The following is a 20,057-nucleotide window of genomic DNA, read 5'->3' on the forward strand; positions in this document are numbered from 1 at the left end:
ACCACAAACCAGGCATCCAAGTGACATTATCCAGCACCACCTCCCCTAACTGCAAGGTTAGTTTTCTTTTATGTTGAGGGTGGGGGTGGGTAGGGGTTGGTTGGGTTCCGGGGTGGTGTTGCTGTGCTAGGGCTGCTATCCAAAAGTTGTGAATGGGCTGGCAGCGAGTGGCGAGATGTGTCACATCCCCTCAAAGCATCTTGAGGAATTGAATGTGAATGCGCCACAGGGTGTTCGGCACGTATAATTCGCAGGCCCCAGTCTGGTGACTGCGAGTAGGGGCCAGTGGGACAGGGCAGTGTGTGTTTGTGTAGACCAACTTGAGCCACTGCCGTGACCCTGGAGTTGGAGAGCACCCTGAAGATTCGGGCACCCTCTCACAATTAACGTTAAGGCCGTCCAATCCTCTGGTCCAGAGGAAGCGGGGGATGGGTGGGGGGGAAAGCAAAATAAAACAAAGTTGCCAAAATTCCCAGGTACGTTTCCCAGCCTCCATTCTTAAAGGGGAGGCGCCGCGTCGAGGCTTGATTGTGTGTGTGTGTCTTACGCCGACAGTTTATAGAGAGGGGGTGGGGAGGGGAACACAAAAGGCCACTCTTTAGCGACTTACACCTTTAAGAGGATCGATTATGGCAAATCTCTCCTGAGGTGAAAGCAGTGAGAAAAAGAACTATCTGAGGGTAAAAAGGAAAGGAACGTAGCAGAAAGAGAGAGAGAGAGAGAGAGAAAGAAAAGGATTGGGAAGTAAGCAAAAGGTGGGGAGGGGGTTAGAGAGAGAGAGAGAGAGAGAAAGTGGAGCTCTCGCCAACGCGGAGGTTGGGATGGTGTCGGTAATTGGCGTTTGACGATGCGGTACTGGGTGAGTCACACTTGGAGGTGGCTGGCGTTAGCGCTCCCCACACACACATCCACGTTGCCTTTAATTTCTCCGAGTAGCTGCATGCACTGTCGTCCATGACCGAGCTCTGGAACTAGCTGCAACACAAAAAAAAACCATAACAGACGGGGCCAAAGGAACAATGTCTTATGCCTCCTTTCGAGGTAAGTGCCTTCATTTTATTTTTCAATATATAATGCAGGCCGTTTCCTGCAATGGTTCCTCTGTGTGTGTGTGTGCGTGTGTCAAAGAGAGATTTAATCTACCTTTATCACCCCCCCCCCCCCCAACCAATCCTTCCCCACCCTCCCCTCAATCCCCCGTTTTCCTTTGGATGGCGATTGCTTTATAGGTTTTATATTTTTAAGAAGGGTGCTGTTTTGGCTTGCATGACGCAGGCAATTGATTCAGTCCGTGTTGCAGTTGGCATCTTGTTTTTTTTCTTTAAGGAGGAAAGCAAAGCAATAACAGAGTTAAGGTTGTTTTAAGATGACAAGGGGGTTGACACCGTGGGGGGGTGGGGAAACAAAAAAAAAAATTGGCGGTGGGAGCAGTTGTGCCGAGAGGTAATAAAGGAGGGAGATGACGCCTGAAAGGGAGACTGGAGCGTTGGGGGTGTTTCTGTTTGGCTGGTTAAAAGCCCGCCGGCGGTTTCAGCACCACGGACAGCTCCGAGCACACACACGGCCCGGCCTGCGGGCGCTCAGGGACAGCGACTTGCTTCGGCCTGTTTTCCATGGACCACGGTGCACGCAGGCTGTCCAGGAGTCAAGGCTTCTCCCCCCCGCCCCCCTTGCATCTCCCCCACCCCCCTTCCCAACTCTCCCCCCCACTCCTGCCCTGCTTCTTGTTTTTGGAAGGACGCTGTACATTCCTGTGTAAAGTCGTTATGTAATCCACAGATGACACACTGGGGGGATGGGGTGGGGGGACGGAAGGGGCGCGCCGGGCCGTACGGCCTCCTTGCCGGGACATTGCAAGAGGGGGGCCTTGAGAAAACCTCTGATATTGTGCAGGGAGTCGAAGCAACAGTGTAGTTTGGCTTCATTGTCTCTTTCCTCTCTAGATAAACGCCATGTGATCAGTTCCACCCCCCCCCCCCCACCCACCACCACCACCCTCCCCCCCACCACCATCTAAATCGCTCTGATTGAAATGTTCTCCAGGAGAGATATTTCCAAACACAGTTGCGGTCGCCAGCAGCTACCAACCGACTGGGACAGATACGTACGGGCTAGTGATGGCCTCTGCACAGGGGAAGTGGGTTGTCCTGGGCTTGGGGCAGAGTGGATGGTAACGCGGCCGCAGCTACCGAGATGCTGAAGTGCACGGAGCTGGGACGGGGGGGACTCGTGTTGCACAGTTGCCCCGGCCTGAGGGGGCCTGACAGAGCCGGTGGACCTGGCGGGGCAGAACTGCCCCGTTGAGGTCTGGATTCCTGACTGGCGACGATCGCAAGACGAGCCAGCCGCTCTGCGGTTGCCTTCTCCCTCCGAAACATTTGAACACGCCAGCAGCACGCGTTCTGCCTGTTTCCCTCCAGCCCTGCTGCAGTCTGTACATGTGCTTCACACAATTCTGAGGAGGAGGAGGAGGAGGCTGTAAGTTATGTCCGAGGCTTTGACTCGAGGCCCATTACGACGCGTTCGTGATTTCATTACACGTGAGTTAGCGTCACTTTGAGTATTTACCTCACTGACTGTCAACAGCTCACGGGTTCCAGTGCTGTAAATACAGAATAATGGATAGCCTGGGAGTGAGTTACAGACTGGAATCTAATCGAGGGGTTCAGATGGTTTATATATAGAATAATGGATACCTGGGAGTGAGTTACAGACTGGAATCTAATCGAGGGGTTCAGATGGTTTATACACAGAATAATTGATAGCCTGGGAATGAGTTACAGACTGGAATCTAATCGAGGAGTTCAGATGGTTTATATACAGAATAATGGATACCTGGGAGTGAGTTACAGACTTGAATCTAATCGAGGGGTTCAGATGGTTTATATACAGAATAATGGATAGCCTGGGAGTGAGTTACAGACTGGAATCTAATTGAGGGGTTCAGATGGTTTATGTACAGAATAATGGATACCTGGGAGTGATTTACAGACTGGAATCTAATCGAGGAGTTCAGATGGTTTATATACAGAATAATGGATACCTGGGAGTGAGTTACAGACTGGAATCTAATCGAGGGGTTCAGATGGTTTATACACAGAATAATTGATACCCTGGGAATGAGTTACAGACTGGAATCTAATTGAGGGGTTCAGATGGTTTATATACAGAATAATGGATACCTGGGAGTGAGTTACAGACTGGAATCTAATCGAGGAGTTCAGATGGTTTATATACAGAATAATGGATAGCCTGGGAATGAGTTACAGGCTGGAATCTAATCGAGGGGTTCAGATGGTTTATATACAGATTAATGGATACCTGGGAGTGAGTTACAGACTTGAATCTAATCGAGGGGTTCAGATGGTTTATATACAGAATAATGGATAGCCTGGGAGTGAGTTACAGACTGGAATCTAATTGAGGGATCAGATGGTTTATATACAGAATAATGGATACCTGGGAGTGATTTACAGACTGGAATCTAATCGAGGAGTTCAGATGGTTTATATACAGAATAATGGATACCTGGGAGTGAGTTACAGACTGGAATCTAATTGAGGGGTTCAGATGGTTTATATGCAGAATAATGGATACCTGGGAGTGAGTTACAGACTGGAATTTAATCGAGGGGTTCAGATGGTTTATATATAGAATAATGGATAGCCTGGGAGTGAGTTACAGACTGGATCTAATCAAGGGGTTCAGATGATTTATATATAGAATAATGGATACCATGGAGTGAGTTACAGACTAGAATCTAATCAGGGTTCAGATGGTTTATACATAGAATAATGGATACCATGGAGTGAGTTACAGACTAGAATCTAATCGAGGGGTTCAGATGGTTTATACATAGAATAATGGATAGCCTGGGAGTGAGTTACAGGCTGGAACCTAATTGAGGGGTTCAGATGGTTGATACGTGGAATAATGGATATCTGGGAGTGAATTACAGACTGGAATCTATTGGAGGGATTCAGATTGATCACATACACAATAATGGATACCTGTGAGTGTGTTTCACGATGGAATCTAATTGATGGTTCTTATTTGAAGAATGATAGATATCAGACAATGAATTCCACTTGAGAGTAATTGAATAGCTTGGGTTTCAATCTTAAGTATCGGTATATCCTGTTCTACCATTCATTGCAATCAAAGCTGATCTTTATCTTAAATTCCATTCACCAATCTTGGTTTTATATACTTTCATACTCTTGTCGAACAAAATTCTTTTTGAGCTTCTATGGACTTTGTTGTAGAAAAGATTCGATGTTGCTGCTGCATTTTGCATATGAAATGACTTGGCTGTTATCTTAACGTTGAATCTATGTGTTCTACAGTTCCTCCCCACAGTGGAAAAGACTTTCCTCCATCTCTCCCACATCGATCCCTTTTAAATTCCTAATAACCTTCATCATTCCGGAATGCAAACCAAGGTTGTGTGATCGCCCCATCCATTAATTCTTAGGGTTGGGGGTAACATTCTCGTGAATGTGTGCTCCTCCCTTTCAAAGATTGATTTATCTTTGTGCCTAGTACCATACTCAGTGCTCTAGATGTTGTCGAGCTGGGACTTTGTGTCATTGTAGCAAAACCTCCTCACCTGTATATTCTGGTCTTTCAGATATAAGGGCAATATTATATGAGTCTTTTTGATGATTATTTGATGACAACATTTAAGTGATTAGTGTACATAGGCCTGCAGTTTTCCTTGGACCTTCACTGTTCCTAGCCTATTTAAATAGTACTGGGATCTCTACTCATTTTAGTCCAAAATAGATGACCTCCTTACATTTGCTGCACAAGCTGAATAGGGTAGTTCAGCATTGGCTGTTTTATTTATCAAACAATGTGATAGCTTATAGATTAGAACCAAACCTATATGTTTAAATGGTGTAAATTTTAGTTCAGAAGATTGTCAGGAATATGAACACTTCATTATCAATCTGATTTGGAAGAATTATCCAGAGCCTCGTAAATTTCCATTTGTGATTACGTACTGAGACCTTCCAGTTTGTTGGGTAGTTTTGAAAAAAAAATTTCTTTTTTAAATTAATACCCACAATTCGTTAAATTGTTATTGAAGCTTGACACATTCTTAGATCTAACATCGTGTGAAATGCAGACTGGGAGCTAGTGAAGGCTTTCTGATGATTTATACGTACATTAATGGAAGTGAATTACGTGCACATTGTAACTGTAGTTCAGATGGTTTACACATTGAATAATGGATACCTGAGAGTTTGTTACAGGCTGAAATCTAATTGGAGAACTCAGATGGTTTATATATCAAATAGTGGATCCCCAGGAATGATTTACAATCTGGAATCAGAGCGAGATGTTCAGCTGAATTTCTCAGTAATATGTAAGGGGTATGTTTATTTATTTTGAGTGGATTGTAAGCTTTAAGAACCTGGCAATGTTGTTTGTCAGGCAGTGTGGAGTTGGTGAGCTGACTGCATTCAGTGCCAGTTGTATGTGTCACACAGCAGTGACTTTAAATGCAGGACTGACAACTAACACTTTGTGTGCAACTGGCGCAGGGTTGACCTTGAGACTGAAGATTTGTAGCAGCTTCATTGAGAGAGGAAAAAAGATGGCAATTGCCTCTAAGGGAACCAGCACAGGTAGAAGACATTCCACATGCTGACTGGTTGAACTTAGTGGTACAGCCTATTCTGTATATTTAAGTGCTTTGTAGATTCAGCTATTTCATATTTTTAATCTTTGGGCCAATCATTTTCCATACAGTTTTTCTCATTTCTTGCATTTTATTTATTCTTTCAAAATCATCTGTGTGTGCCAGTTATTTTTCTTCAGTTTGAACTTCCCAAAACTCCTGTCCTTTCTCCCAAGTGTATTAGTCTAATTTTTTGGACTATGTTTGCATGTTTCTCGCACACAAAAAATGTATATATTAAGAGTGATTACACCTGATGACCTGTGAATGAAATTTGATGTGTACATACAAACACGCTCCCCTCTCACGTTCAGTCTCTTTTAGTGCATTCCCACACCCTACTTTCTCACATGTGCAGCCGTTCAGACATATACCTGCTCCCTCGCTTTGTTTTACACATTGGTCTTCTTGGCCAAGCCCTCTCTGTGGTACACAGCCAAGCCAGTGCACTGCTGTGTTCCCATTCCATTATTCACTGGTATATCCATGCAAGCACACACCGTCTCACATGCTGGCCTGAATTTTCACTTCCTGACTTTCAGAATATAGACTTAAGATATCTTCTGGCTCAACTAAACCTGACCCGGGAGAAAGTAACGAGTTTTCATGGCGAGGTTTGAGGTGGGGTTCTGCGGGTTCTCTAATACTCCGATTGGGTGACACAGGCAATCTGCAAAACTTGCAGGCCTGGGCTGGGAGGGATGCCTGTACTGATACACCAACACTTTGTTCCTCATTGCACACTGACTCTCCATTTACGCCACTTCACATCGGTTACCTGCCTCTCATGGCTCCTGGTATGCATTGCTCTGCTTTGTACTCACCACTGTGGCCCCACATACCCTCCACATAGCTCCTCTGTCCCTCCATCCAATCTCAAAGGCCTTTAGAGTGTCCGTGCTAACCTATACCCAGGCATCCAATGAGCCTTTATGGCCTCCATAAGAGCTTAATGTCTCACCCACCACCCTTTGCCTTCGTACCTACCTTGCCAACTCACTGAGTATCGACTATGGCAAACCTCAGAAACCATGCTGAGATAGCAACATGAAATTAAGTTTTGACTGTCTGTTGAAGAATTATTTTTTCAAAAACAAACTACCTCTTATGTTCCTTTAATTCGGAGAAAGACAAACATTGAAATTCATAAGCCTGGAGCTACCAATTAAAGCTGTGAAGTAGTTGGCACTTCACTGTAACAATGGAAAGTTGTGCAATCAGTCTTGTAGTATTAACTCAGTCATGATAACCCTCAGGCTTACATCAACAGCTAAAGTGAAAAAAACAAGGAGTGAAGTTTTGTCAACACTGCAGTTTTCTTTCAAATAATTACAGTACAGAGCTTTAAATACCTTAATAGCTTAGCAGACACCTTTAGCAGTTCCGGTGAGTTTATGCACTTGTATGCACATTTATGTCTCCCTTTAACAATGCCAAAAAAAACTTTGTTACCTCCAACAGATACTGACCTCCCCAAATGTGTCCCAGCAGCATATTCAAAAGGGTATTCTAGATTCCCTATAGTGTGGAAACAGGCCCTTCGGCCCAACAAGTCCACACCGACCCTCCGAAGAGAACCCACCTACACCCATTCCCCTACATTTACCGCTAATTAATCCACCTAACACTATGGGGCAATTTAGCACGGCCAATTCACCTAACCTGCACATCTTTGGACTGTGGGAGGAAACTGGAGCACCCGGAGGAAACCCACGCAGAAGTGAACCCGGGTTCCTGGTGCTGTGAGGCAGCAGTGCTAACCACTGAGCCACCATATCTTACTTCTCAAAGTGTATCCCTACTTTTCCAAGCTACTCTGCATGGTTTAGATGTGATCGTACTGGGTATAATCTGCACACATTCTGTTTCCCATACCTGCCTAACAAGCGTCAGACATGGCTCGTGGCATCTGCAGTTTTATATGAGCAGCTGCCTCTAGAATCTCAGCCATGCAATGGACACCTACACCATCCTCCCCACTCCCCTCCAGAATTGGTCAGTGCCTCTAGGGTTTTCAGCTTTCTTAATGCCAGAGGGGCTCTCTGTCACTGTGAAACTGCAGGCCTCTGTTTTCACTCTTGTACACTTTAAGTCATCACAGGCATGGTGTCGTGCACAAATATGCCTGCTCTCGTGCACACAAACAGACTTTCACATGTACTTACACAAGCACAGATGACCAAGTGCAAATGTCCCAAGATATAAATGCACACTTCCAGTTACTCAAGCATGGACACACTTGTGCACTTTCACACTCATTTTCTTGCACTGCCTTAAACACTTTCGGCATGCAAACTCTTGCACAACTTTCCCACATTCCTACTCGCAATTCAGTATTGCATGTGTATTAATTGAGAATACATTGAGAATGAGTGCACTGGCTGCAATAACTTTGAAAGCGTTGCTTGTGCTGTGCCCAGGACGTTTAGTGACGTACAGTGTATGAGGTGGCTGTGATTTTTTTCGTTTGATAATTGGATAAATCCCACCGCTTTTTCATTGTGGGAGGACTGTTGCTCCATTTAGATTTAAACTCTGTTATTGAGTGCATTCCTTTTTCAAGTAGTAGGGCTGTTTCTTCTGTTTCAAATGAATCTGTGCAAGTCTCTACAGAATAGTGGATGCATTCCGTTCTGAAGGTTTGACTCATTACCATAATGACGCAGAACACTGGGTAGAGCTTTAGCCCAATGCAGCAAAGGTGCCTTATTGTGGGAACTGCAAAATTGTACTGTAGTTGGAAAGGCCCGTGAACTGCAAGTGGCAAAAATAGAATGTGCAACAATTCTTAGAACAGGAAAGAAAGAAGAATCTTGACTTCTTAATCTAGTACCTTGTCCAACTTCAAGACATCCCAAAAAGCTTGAAGTCCACTGAAATACTTTTTGAAGAGGAGTCTTTGTTGTGATGTGAGAAAGCCATCAGATTTGCACATGACATAAAGAGCAATGGGTTAACGGTCAGATAACCAATTTTCTTGGTGTTAGTTGAGGGGGATTGAACATTGACCAGGCAAAGCCACGTGAGAATGCCCAACCCCAGAGAGCACTGGGGCCTCTGTTTAACGTCACCCCCAAGAGTGCAGCACTCCTTCAGGTTAGATGCCAAAGGATATGGGGAGAAAGCAGGAGTAGGGGTTTGAGTTAGATGGTAGCCGTGATCATATGAATCAGATGTTGAGCATCTAGAGCCGACTCAGAGGATTGAATAGCCTACTCCTACTCACATTTTCTACCTTTCAATGATCCAGTGTAGCTTCAGCCCAAGTCCCCTCTGAACTCAGTCACCCATCCTCAACGCCACCACCCTTTCCCAGCCACTCACCCTCAAGGTTGAAACGAGGTGTCACGGTGCTTGCATATAGTTGGCATCACCTTGGTTACCCATCATGCTTTGCTGATTTTTGGTCAGCCTGATGAGGCTTCGTTTTGTTCGTTGCCAAGGAATTCACGCCACTTTGTCGTTAAGGGGCCTGGATGTTATCACATTTACGATCCGTCAGGTTTGCATGCTGATGCCAGCCAGTTTGCCATCACAGTTACCGTGGGAACCTCTGCTTGCATTAATGGGGTGCTCACCAGGAGGTGAAACGGCACTGAAAGGATTTCGGCATTTATCGGTGAGCGGCTCTCGCTGAGCCACGCAAGGAGATATTGTGACAGGAAATGTGAAGATTGGCCCAAGATTGAGGGTGTCACTGAAGGAGCGAAGTGCGGTGAGGGACAGGAGTTCAGGGAGAGATTTCCAGAGTCAAGGTGATTGAAAACTGCCAGTGGTGGAGTGAAGCCAGTGAAGGGATTGGACAGATGCAGAGATGTCATCGGATTGTAGTAGTGGGTGAAGTCATCAAGGTGAAAGATGGGGTGACACTATGGGCAAATGTGGACACTGAGGCACCTATTGTAAGTTTTAAAGGTGTTGCTGAACTGGAAGTAAACGAGTCTACATTTACAGAGACTATTGGATGGGAGGGCGGCCTAGAATAGTCACTTTCACAGGCAACAAAGACATGACTGAGGATGTTAACTGCAGATGGACTGAGGCAGGGCCAGAGGAGGGCAATAATGTGGAAGAGAGATAGGCCGAACCTGTCTGGCAGATTGATCTATTTAACCCAATCCCCCCGAAAAGAGAAAGAGGAAGGTTTCTTAGTATTGACAGGCACTGGGGCAGCACAGTGGCTCAGTGGTTAGCACTGCTGCCTCACAACATCAGGGATCCCGGTTCAATTCCAGCCTCAGGCGACGACTGTCTGTGTGGAGTTTGCACATTCTCCCCGTGTCTGTGTGGGTTTCCTCCAGGGTGCCCTGGTTTCCTCCCACAGTCCAAAGCTGTGCAGGTTAGGTGGATTGGCCATGGGAAATTGCCCCATAGTGTCTAGGGATGTGGTGCTATGTGAGATCACCATGGGAAATGCAGGGTTACAGGGATAGGGTAGAGAGGTGGATCTTGGCGGGATGTTCTTTGGAGGATCACTGTGAACCCAAGGGATCAAGTGGCTGTTTCCACACCATAGGGATTCTGTGAATCTAACCAGAGACCAAAGCACTGAAGGTTAATTGACTGTTGTCTCAGTAGTTCACGAAAGATTTGTAACTGAATGATGCAGAAGAATCTTCATAAACATAGGCCAGGCCATCAATCACCTGGCCCCAAAGTATCATTGTCACACTGAGTCAGGAGACTTTAGTCTTTGAGATGTGTGAAGTTTCTTTCAGTGTGTAACCAGCCAGGACCTCTATTGAACTGAATGGGAAGGAAATTCAGGAGGGAGGGCATCCTAAGTTAAGATGACCCTTTTTCTTTACTCGCAGGGTTTGGTGGGGGTGTTGTAACAAGATCAGGTGTTGTTTTCAGACAAAGCAGGGTGAAGGTGTGAATTGCACCCAGATCAAATGAATATGACTTCGGAACCCATCGGTGTCTTTTCGTCAGTGAGGTTGTAGGGAATGTGTCAGAGTGAACCCATGCCTCACTTTTCTTCCTAATCACTCAGCAGGAGCATTTCACAGTCTGCTTTTGGAGCTCATCCGAGGACAGTGCCTCTGGTAATGCTGCACTCTCTCAGTGGTTAGCACTGCTGCCTCACAGCGCCAGGGACCCGGGTTCGATTCCAGCCTCGGGCGACTGTCTGTGTGGAGTTTGCACATTCTCCCCGTGTCTGCGTGGGTTTCCTCCGGGTGCTCCGGTTTCCTCCCACAGTCCAAAGATGGTACAGGTTAGGGTGATTGGCCATACTAAATTGCCCATAGTGTTAGGTGCATTAGTCAGGGAGAAATGTAGGGGAATGGGTCTGGGTGGGTTGCTCTTTGGAGGGTCGATGTGGACTTGTTGGGCCGAAGGGCCTGTTTCCACACTGTAGGGAATCTAATCACTGTACGTTGGATTATGTGCTTAGGTTTCTGGAGTGAAGTTTGAATATTCCCCCCCCACCCCACACACCCACACCTCCGGACTCAGAGGTGCTAACTAAATACTGCTAACTGATGATGCCCTGTCAGCTTTGGATCTAAATCACTCCAAGGAACAAGTAGTTAATTCCTGCAGTAATGCTGAACTGACAGAGTGGTGCATTGCCAAGGGTGATACCGAAGACTCACTTACCTGTTGAGGTGGGGAGAAAAATCCCACTTTTCAAAGAGCAGCAGTTCTCAGTGCCCTGACCACTCTCACATAGAAACACAGAATCAGTGAATCCCGACAGTGTGGAAGCAGGCCATTCAGCCCATTGGGACCACACCAAGCTCCCGAACAGAGAAAGACCATCCATGCCAGCCTGTTCCTGTAACCCTGTATTTCGCTTGGCTAACCCATCGAGCCTCCACACCCCTGGAGTCTATGGGGCAATTTCCCATGGCCAATCCACCTAACCTGCACATCTTTGGATTGTGGGTGGAAACCGGAGCACCCACAGGAAACACGGGTGTGGGGGGGGGCGGGTGCAAACTCCACCCAGACAGTCGCCCAAGACTGGAATCGAACACAGGTTACTGAACTCTGCGAGGCAACAATGCTATCCACTGAGCCACCATGCCACCCCACAACACGTGACAATGTCTCTTCTCTTATTGTTCGTGATATAATCTTGTTGCTTTCAGATTAGCTTCCATCTTTGACTTCAGCTGCATTTAAAGTTAATTCATTTGCCTGGAGCACCTTGCGACACCCTGAATGACACTGTATGTACGCAAACGCTTCAGTCTGTGCCACATAAAACTTTGAGCATGGTAGTACTGATCTTCCTAGAAACAGAATGGACCGTATTACCTAGTTGCACACTCCACCTGGCTCAGTGGCAGCATATAGAGGTACAGCACTCACATTACTAGCGTACTAACACAGAGGCCAGAGCTGTTAAAATTTCGAAGATGTGGACAGATCCCAAAAGGGCAGCTGGAACATATTAATTCAGTCTTACTGCGGTGGAGTGGTGCTGCGGTTGTGATGGAGTTACGGTGGAGTTGTGGCATTGGATGGGAAAAGGCAGAATGGTACAGTGACCAACTACTGTTGGTGAGGGGAAGGTGAGGGCTGCAGATGCTGGAGAGTCCTAGTCAGAAAGTGTGTGGCGCTGGAAAAGCACAGCAGGTCAGGCAGCATCCGAGGAGCAGGAGAGTCGACGTTTCAGGCAAAAGCCCTTCACCAGGAATGTGCTGAAGGGTTTACGCCCGAAACGTCGACTGTCCTGCACCTAACACTACGGGCAATTTAGAATAGCCAATTCACCTGACCTGCACATCTTTGGACTGTGGGAGGAAACCGGAGCACCCGGAGGAAACCCAGGCAGACACGGGGAGAATGTGCAAACTCCACACAGACAGTTGCCCAAGGCTGGGATCGAACTTGGGTCTCTGGTTCTGTGGAGCAGCAGTGCTAACCACTGAACCACCGTGCTGACTAGGTGAGGACTGTTTTTGCTGGAGATCAAACGAATGGGGGGGGGGGGGAGGTGGGGGGGGGGATTGGATATCATGGAGGCTTCTAAAATTCTAACAGGACTAGACAGTGTAGATGCAGGGAGGAGGAATCTGATGGTGGGTGTGCCCAGAACCAGGGGTCACAGTCTGAGGATTCGGGGCGGACCATTCAGGATGGAGATGAGGAGACATTTCTTCACCCAGAGAGTGGTGAGCCCGTGGAGTTCACTACCACAGGAAGTAGTGATGTCAAAACATTGAATGTGTTCAAGGGGCGGCTTGGCTTAGCACTTGGGATCAAAGGTTATGGGGAGAAAGCAGGATTAGGCTATCGAGTTGGACAGTCAGCCATGACTGTGATGGTGGAGCAGGTACGAGTGGCTGGATGATCTCCTCCTGCTCCTATCTATTATGTTCCTATGGAGGAAGGTCAAGATGTTTCCGCACAGTGTGGGGATGTGTGACTTAGAGGAGAACTTGCAGATCGTGATTTCCTTTATCCATCTAGTTCGTATAAGTCAGGGATTTGGAAGGTCGCCACCCTTTTGAAACTTGCGTTACCACAGTGCAATTTGCTTGTGCCAAGCATTACTGCCACTATGCGTGGTGGTGGAGGGTGTAAATCTTTAAGGTGTTGTAGGCTTTTAATAGTCTTACATTGTAAAACCTGCTCCTTTATCAAATGCCCCATAACTATTGGTGCCTTGGGTAGATTTCAATATAGTACACACTCACTTGGAGCTCTGAGGACTCAAGAAATTATGTTAAATAATCAACGTTAATTATGATGTTCTGTGCGACGGAAGTAATGCAACTGGAATAACATTTAAGCATAACTTCCTGGCAGTATAAGCAGTGCTGAGTCAGCAAGGCGTTAATGCTACCTGGATATATAACAACCTTGTGTATTTATATATCGCATTAAAAAGTATCTATCAAAGCAGACTTCTGTCCAAATATCCGTTTGAGCTGTTGTCAAACTTTTTTAAAACATGAGATCCTTTCTAAACTGGCCCTAGTTATTGTGCTACACTATCACCAGGTGATGTGTTGTTTCTGCCACAAGTTCTTCAAGTGATTTCTAAAAAATGCTGAACCTCCCAACCTTCTCAAGCACCAAAACTTTGAAATCCCAAAATTCAGATTTCAAGATAATCTGCGCAACTCAGAATGACAGCAATTCCATTGAGCGATTGAAATGCATTTTCATTTTGTCACTCAACCTTCCTTGAAATACTCAAATTCCCTGGGCAATGGCATATTATGGGTAATAGCCCTATCTGTTATCAATTTTACGTAGCATGATAATTTATTTACTTTCCGTTAGCTTTACAGACAGGGTGGAAAACAGATTCACTCCAATCTGCTCTGACCATCCCATGAATTGCACGGCTGACAGTTTTGCCTGGATGTCAGGTGCTTAGAGCCAAACTTTGCTGTGCCATTGTGTCAGATTTCCTGATGAATATCAGTGCAATCAGTATCACTAGTTAAAATTAATAACAGTCATACTTAACATTTGACGGTTCTGCTCAAGTGTCATTTCATTTAAAAAATGGTCAATGAGTTTAAAATGTGGGCAGCTTCAGGGGGTGGTGGTGGGAGGGGTAAGAGAGTTGACTTTTGAAAGCTGTAACTATCACTTGATACAGTAAGTAGAGCATTTACAAATCTCCCCCTGTCCACGACAGGGAGAGATAATGTACTTTCAAGGGCAAAACTACAGAATGTCAAATTCACAGCTTGCAGGAAGTTGTAACCAGTGCTGTCAAATGGAAGAGCACCTCCCACCTCCAACTTGAACAAGTACAGTTGAGCACTCCCTTTCCTTCACTGCTGATCTACACTGGGATCCTACCAAACCTGACTTGCACCTTCAGGTTTGATAAGCACCCCAGGTTCCCATCTGCACAACTGCTGAGCGTGGAGAAACCTACCTGCAGTCGGTACATTTTCCATCTTGGTGTGCATTATCAGCTTCGAAACTTTACGTTGGACACAAAAAAAGTCTTTTATCTATTTTCTCACCCTTTGTTTAAAAAAAAATGGGATATGGTCCACTCAAAACAAAAGTAAATGGGAGAGAAAGAAGGACTTTGCTTTCTGTTGTGAAGCAGTTTGATTCATCTATATGTCAAGGTTCTTCTTGAAGTGGAGTTACAACTGCAAAAAGGGTGTGAGGCAATAAATTGTACACAGCACGATCCAACAAGGACCAATGAGATAATAAGGTAATTGTTCCTCTTTTTTGGATTCATGGGACATGGGTGACATCTGGCTGAGCCAGTATTTGTTGCCCATCCCGATAGGGTTGAGCTGCCTTCTTGAACTGCTGCAGCCCATGTGGCATGGATAGACCCACAATGCTGCTCGAGAGGGAGGTCTAGGAGTTAGACCTGGCAGCAGCGAAGGAATGGCGATTATATTTCCCAGTCAGGGTGCCCCATGCTTTGAAAGGTTTTTTGCCAGCTGGTGGGTGTTCCCCTCTATCTGCTGCCTTTGCTCTTCGAGACGGTAGAGGCTGCAGGTCTGAGAAGCTTCGGTGTGTGGCTGTGGTGCAATTATTGATAGCGCACACTGCTGCCTCTGTGCAGCGTGAAGGAGAAGTGCTGACCATTGAGAGTTAAATGGTCTATTCAAGGGACAGGGAGGTGGCTGGGCATGGGGATCCTGGATATCGCTGCAGAGAGGTGCATAGCAAGCTAGCAGCGACGGCATGATGAATATTATAGAAAGCGCGCAAGTTAGATTTTAAAAGCAAAGATAACTAGGGCATTGCTGCAATATGTGACAACGTATGTATTATTACAACTGTGCTGGATGAGGCATAAGCACGTGAGGTTAAGAAAAAAATAGCAATCCCAGCGATCTACCAAGTAACAGGAATTAAAATTTGGCTTTTTCTCCGAGGTCAGGACTGCAGAGTCAGGACATTCCCAGCTGTGAACACCTGACCTGGGGCAAAGGTCAGCTTTTGGCCCTGGGAGAAGTGGGAGTCATGGCAGGTGAACATCAGGAACAGAGCGGCACATCTGGGTGTAGAGACGGGCGGGTGAAGGTCTGTGTCAGCTCATCGGCATTTTAGCAAAGATAGGACACAATTTAAAAATGAAATAGCTTTCCTTAAACACGTCTATACCAAGTAATGCCACTTCACGCCCTTCACCCATCACCAATCCTACTCTCCATGACAACACATACCCCCCCCCCACCCGCAAGGGCACTTAATAGCCACTACACCAACCAAGTGTCAACATATCTTAACCCATGCATCCCCCACCCATTTACTCAGCGAGTCGTGAGTTCATGGAATGCCCTGCCAGTAGCAGTGGTGGACTCTCCCTCTTTATGGGCATTTAAGCGGGCATTGGATAGGCATATGGAGGATAGTGGGCTAGTGTAGGTTCGGTGGGCTTGGATCGGCGCAACATCGAGAGCCAAAGGGCCTGTACTGCGCTGTATTCTTCTATGTTCTATGTTCTATGTAAGCTAAAGTGTGCAAGTCACATTTTGGGTGTCCTGCGAGTGAAAAATCCAATCTGTCTGAGGAAGTTGCCATTTATCACATAGAACCCCTACAGTGTGGAAGCAGGCCATTTGGCCCATTGGGTCCACACCGACCCTCCAAAGAGCATCGCACCCAGACCTACCCCATCCCTGCATTTCCCATGGCTAAACAATCTCGCCTGCAAATCCCTGGATATTAGGGGCATTTAGATGGCCAATCCACCTAACCTTCCCTATTTTTGGACTGTGGGTAGAGACCAGACATGGGGAGAATGTGCAAACTCCACACAGACAGGGTGTAATTGTACCCAGGTCCCTGGCGGTGTGAGGCAGCAGTGCTGACCACTGAGCCACCATAGTTGCCTTGGTGGATTATGGATGTGCAATCTGGAATTAGGCCTCAGTTCCCACTCACCCGCTTCCCCCGGGAGAATAAGAGATGATGTGTGGGCTTTGGGTGCCATTTTCGTAATAACAAAGAGGCTCTCCAGAGAGACTCCGGTTCAAATATTCCTGGTGAGAATATATTCAAGGAACAGGTTAGGGGGAAAGAGTAAAATTAGAAGGGCAACAATATTGATCGATGGTGGGTTGAAGTTTAAGAGGAACAATGACCTTGGGGCTTGATGGACAGAATAAATTGGTTAGTTACAGAATAAAAACACAGCTGTAACATTGCCTATTGAGAGTGAAGAGATGAAGGGGCAGATCTGAGGACAGCTTTCAGGGGAATATAAACCCATAGATTGGCAGTGTGCACTCTCAATAGGTGCACTACAGCCACGTGCCAATGCTTCTCAAACCTGCAGCCTCTACCATCGAGAAGGACAAAGACAGCAGATACAAAAGGCCCTTTCACCCGTTGATTCTGAGCTGCCATTACTTCCGCTCTTGTCCCACATCCTCGAAGGCTATGATATTTGAAGTGCTCACGCAAGTATTTGTTAAAGTTCATAAGGTTTCTGGCCTTTGCTCCCTTGCCAGCCAGTGCATTCCAGATTCCCACCAACTGAGTCAAAAAGTCTCTTCCCAAATCCCCGCTTAACCATCCTTCCGTAAGCCCCCTCGTGATTAACCCCTCAACCAGGCTGCTCTGTATTCACCCTGTCCATACCCCTCATCATCTTATACACCTCAATCAAATATCCTCATTTAAACTGGAGCAAATGAGGTGCAAAAAGCAAGGAAGATGAATAATTCTAAGATACATAGACAAGGACAGAATTTTAGTAATCAGTACCTGTGACTTTGTGTCTCTCCTGAGGTTTGGTGATTCTCAAGTTAATCGATTTTTAGTGGGAAAGCAACATTATGGTCCTTTGGAACTGGGGAGATTTTTATTTAAATTATATTTCAAAGACAATAAGAGAGGAAAACAATGCTTGATCTTGGCCTGGGCAATGAAGTAGAGCAAGCCAGGGGATGTTTTAGTGTGAGAACCTTTGGGTAATCATGATCACAATAAAATCAGCTTCAAATAAAATTTGTTTTAAAGTAGCAGGGGAAAGAGAAAGTCAAAGGTGGAAGTAGCCAGCTGGGAGATAGAGAGAGGTTTCCTGATCGGTGCTGGGTCCACTACTTTTCATCATTTATACAAATGATTTGGATGCGAGCATAAGCGATACAGTTAGTAAGTTTGCAGATGACACCAAAATTGGAGGTGGAGTGGACAGCGAAGAGGGTTACCTCAGATTACAACAGGATCTGGACCAGATGGGCCAACGGGCTGAGAAGTGGCAGATGGAGTTTAATTCAGATAAATGCGAGGTGCTGCATTTTGGGAAAGCAAATCTTAGCAGGGCTTATACACTTAATGCTAAGGTCCTAGGGAGTGATGCTGAACAAAGAGACCTTGGAGTGCAGGTTCATAGCTCCTTGAAAGTGGAGTTGCAGGTGGATAGGATAGTGAAGAATGCGTTTGGTATGCTTTCTTTTATTGGTCAGAGTATTGAGTACAGGAGTTGGGAGGTCATGTTGTGACTGTACAGGACATTGGTTGGGCCACTGTTGGAATATTGCATGCAATTCTGGTCTCCTTCCTATCGGAAAGATGTTGTGAAACTTGAAAGTGTTCAGAAAAGATTTACAAGGATGTTGCCAGGGTTGGAGGGTTTGAGCTACAGGGAGAGGCTGAACAGGCTGGGACTGTTTTCCCTGGAGCGTCGGAGGCTGAGGGGCAACCTTGTAGAGGTGCATGGATAGGATAAATAGGCAAGGTCTTTTCCCTGGGGTGGGGGAATCCAGAACTAGAGGGCATAGGTTTAGGGTGAGAGGGGAAAAGTATAAAAGAGACCTAAGGGACAACCTTTTCATGCAGAGGGTGGTACATGTATGGAATGAGCTGCCAGAGGAAGTGGTGGAGGCTGGTACAATTGCAACATTTAAGAGGCATCTGGATGGGTATATGAATAAGAAGGGTTTGGAGGGATATAGGCCAGGTACTGGCAGTTGGGACTAGGTTGATTGGGATATCTGGCTGGCATGGACTAGTTGGACTGAAGGGTCTGTTTCCATGCTGTACATCTCCATGACTCTAGAACTCTCGGTTTTCAGTGGTCTGAGACAGGATCTAACAGAGATCAACTGGAAAGGAAGATTAATCAAGGAACCAATCATATTCCCTTGAGGATAAAAAGTGGCATATGAGCAATAGGACCACCGGGCTGACAAAGGAATTGTACGTTTGAATGAAACAGAAGATTAAGGCCTCTAACAAAAAATCAAGTATGGAATATTACAGAAAGTCAGGAAGAAAACAGAATTTGGGATGGGAGGGGAGGAATTATTGAAAAAGGCTATATGAAGCATGGAGATAAAATATGAGAAAAGATTCGAGGTTAATGTAGAAAGGAATCTGAACATCAATAAGCATGTAGAATTTAAATAGATAGTTAAAAGAATGATAAGACCAGTTAGGGACAATAACAAAAGTCCTGCTCAGGAAACAGAAGGCATGACTAGGATATTAAGTGGATGTTGACAACAGAAGATTATGAGAATAATGCTGCAGTCATGGAGGTAGGAATAGGCATATTGAATAGGATAAATATTAGGTAAGTGTGTTGCTAGGTAGAATGGCGTCATCAAAGTCAACGTGCCAACTTGGTCAGGTTGGGCTGCTGCCTAGGCTGCTGAGGGAAGCAAGCATTGAGATGGCAGAAGCCCTGACCATAATGTTTAAATCCTCCCGTGGTACGGGAACTGAAAGGCTGCAATTGTCACATCGCCATGATGAAGTGTAGAGAGCGATAAGTGGAAAATGCAGTCCAAGCAGTCTAATGTCAGTGATTGGCTAAAAACTACGAGATTCCCATTGTCAGGAACTACAATAATTTTCTTTCAGAGAAGCATGGATTTATGAGAGGGTGCCACCAAGATTTGTCAAGCGTATCTTTTCTGATGGACCTGATTGAGCTCTATAAAGCAACAGAGAGGTTTTCTGAAGGGAGTAGACATTGGTTCAAATGGTATTTGATAAATCCCTCATGAGAGACCTGTGCGAACGTTAGGAGCAGATGTTATTCAAGGGACGACAGTAAGATTAATCTGAATGGAGATAGGAGCCAATGTAAACTGATGATTTCTAAAGTGAGAATAAAATGCAGTCAGGTTCCCAGGACCGACTGCTTTACTTGGCATGTTAATGACCTTGCCTTAGATATCTGGAGGACAATATTGAAATGTGCTGATGACACCAAGTTTGACAATACAGTCAGTTGTGAGAATTGTAGTGTTGGATATCAGGAGGATGTAGACAGGTTGATACAATGGATATGGCCTGGCAGCATAACCTAAAATGTATCGAATCTAAGGGAGTTCAAGAGCAGGGTAGCCTGAGGTGCATATTCATGACTGTTTCAGGGCAGCAGGGCATGTTTTATTACTTGGTTAAGAACATCCAACGGCATAGTGGTTGTGTAAGTATGACCATCAAACACTGAAACAGA

At 45.7% G+C, this 20,057-nt stretch overlaps 1 protein-coding gene across 15 annotated transcripts in view; it reads left to right on the plus strand.

Annotated features, from left to right (window-relative positions):
- Window positions 1-820: 820 nt before the first annotated feature.
- LOC122541389 (ras/Rap GTPase-activating protein SynGAP-like) overlaps window positions 821-20,057 on the plus strand; it is a 1,066,559-nt gene continuing 1,047,322 nt past the window's right edge. For 7 of the 15 annotated variants that reach the window (XM_087979362.1, XM_087979365.1, XM_087979367.1 and 4 more), the window contains exon 1: window positions 2,522-2,540. Coding sequence is in view for 1 of the 15 variants with exons in the window: in XM_087979364.1 (XP_087835490.1) it covers window positions 1,020-1,041 (22 nt within the window). In the remaining 14 variants the exon portion in view is untranslated. Of the gene's footprint in view, window positions 1,042-2,521; window positions 2,541-20,057 lie in introns of those variants that run through there. The other 8 variants (XR_015753055.1, XR_015753056.1, XM_087979375.1 and 5 more) reach the window with 2 other exon arrangements.

The sequence above is a fragment of the Chiloscyllium plagiosum genome, unplaced genomic scaffold, assembly GCF_037043375.1.
Source record: "Chiloscyllium plagiosum isolate Xiang-an unplaced genomic scaffold, Cpla_swu_hap1 HiC_scaffold_35, whole genome shotgun sequence".
Lineage (NCBI taxonomy): Eukaryota > Metazoa > Chordata > Chondrichthyes > Orectolobiformes > Hemiscylliidae > Chiloscyllium > Chiloscyllium plagiosum.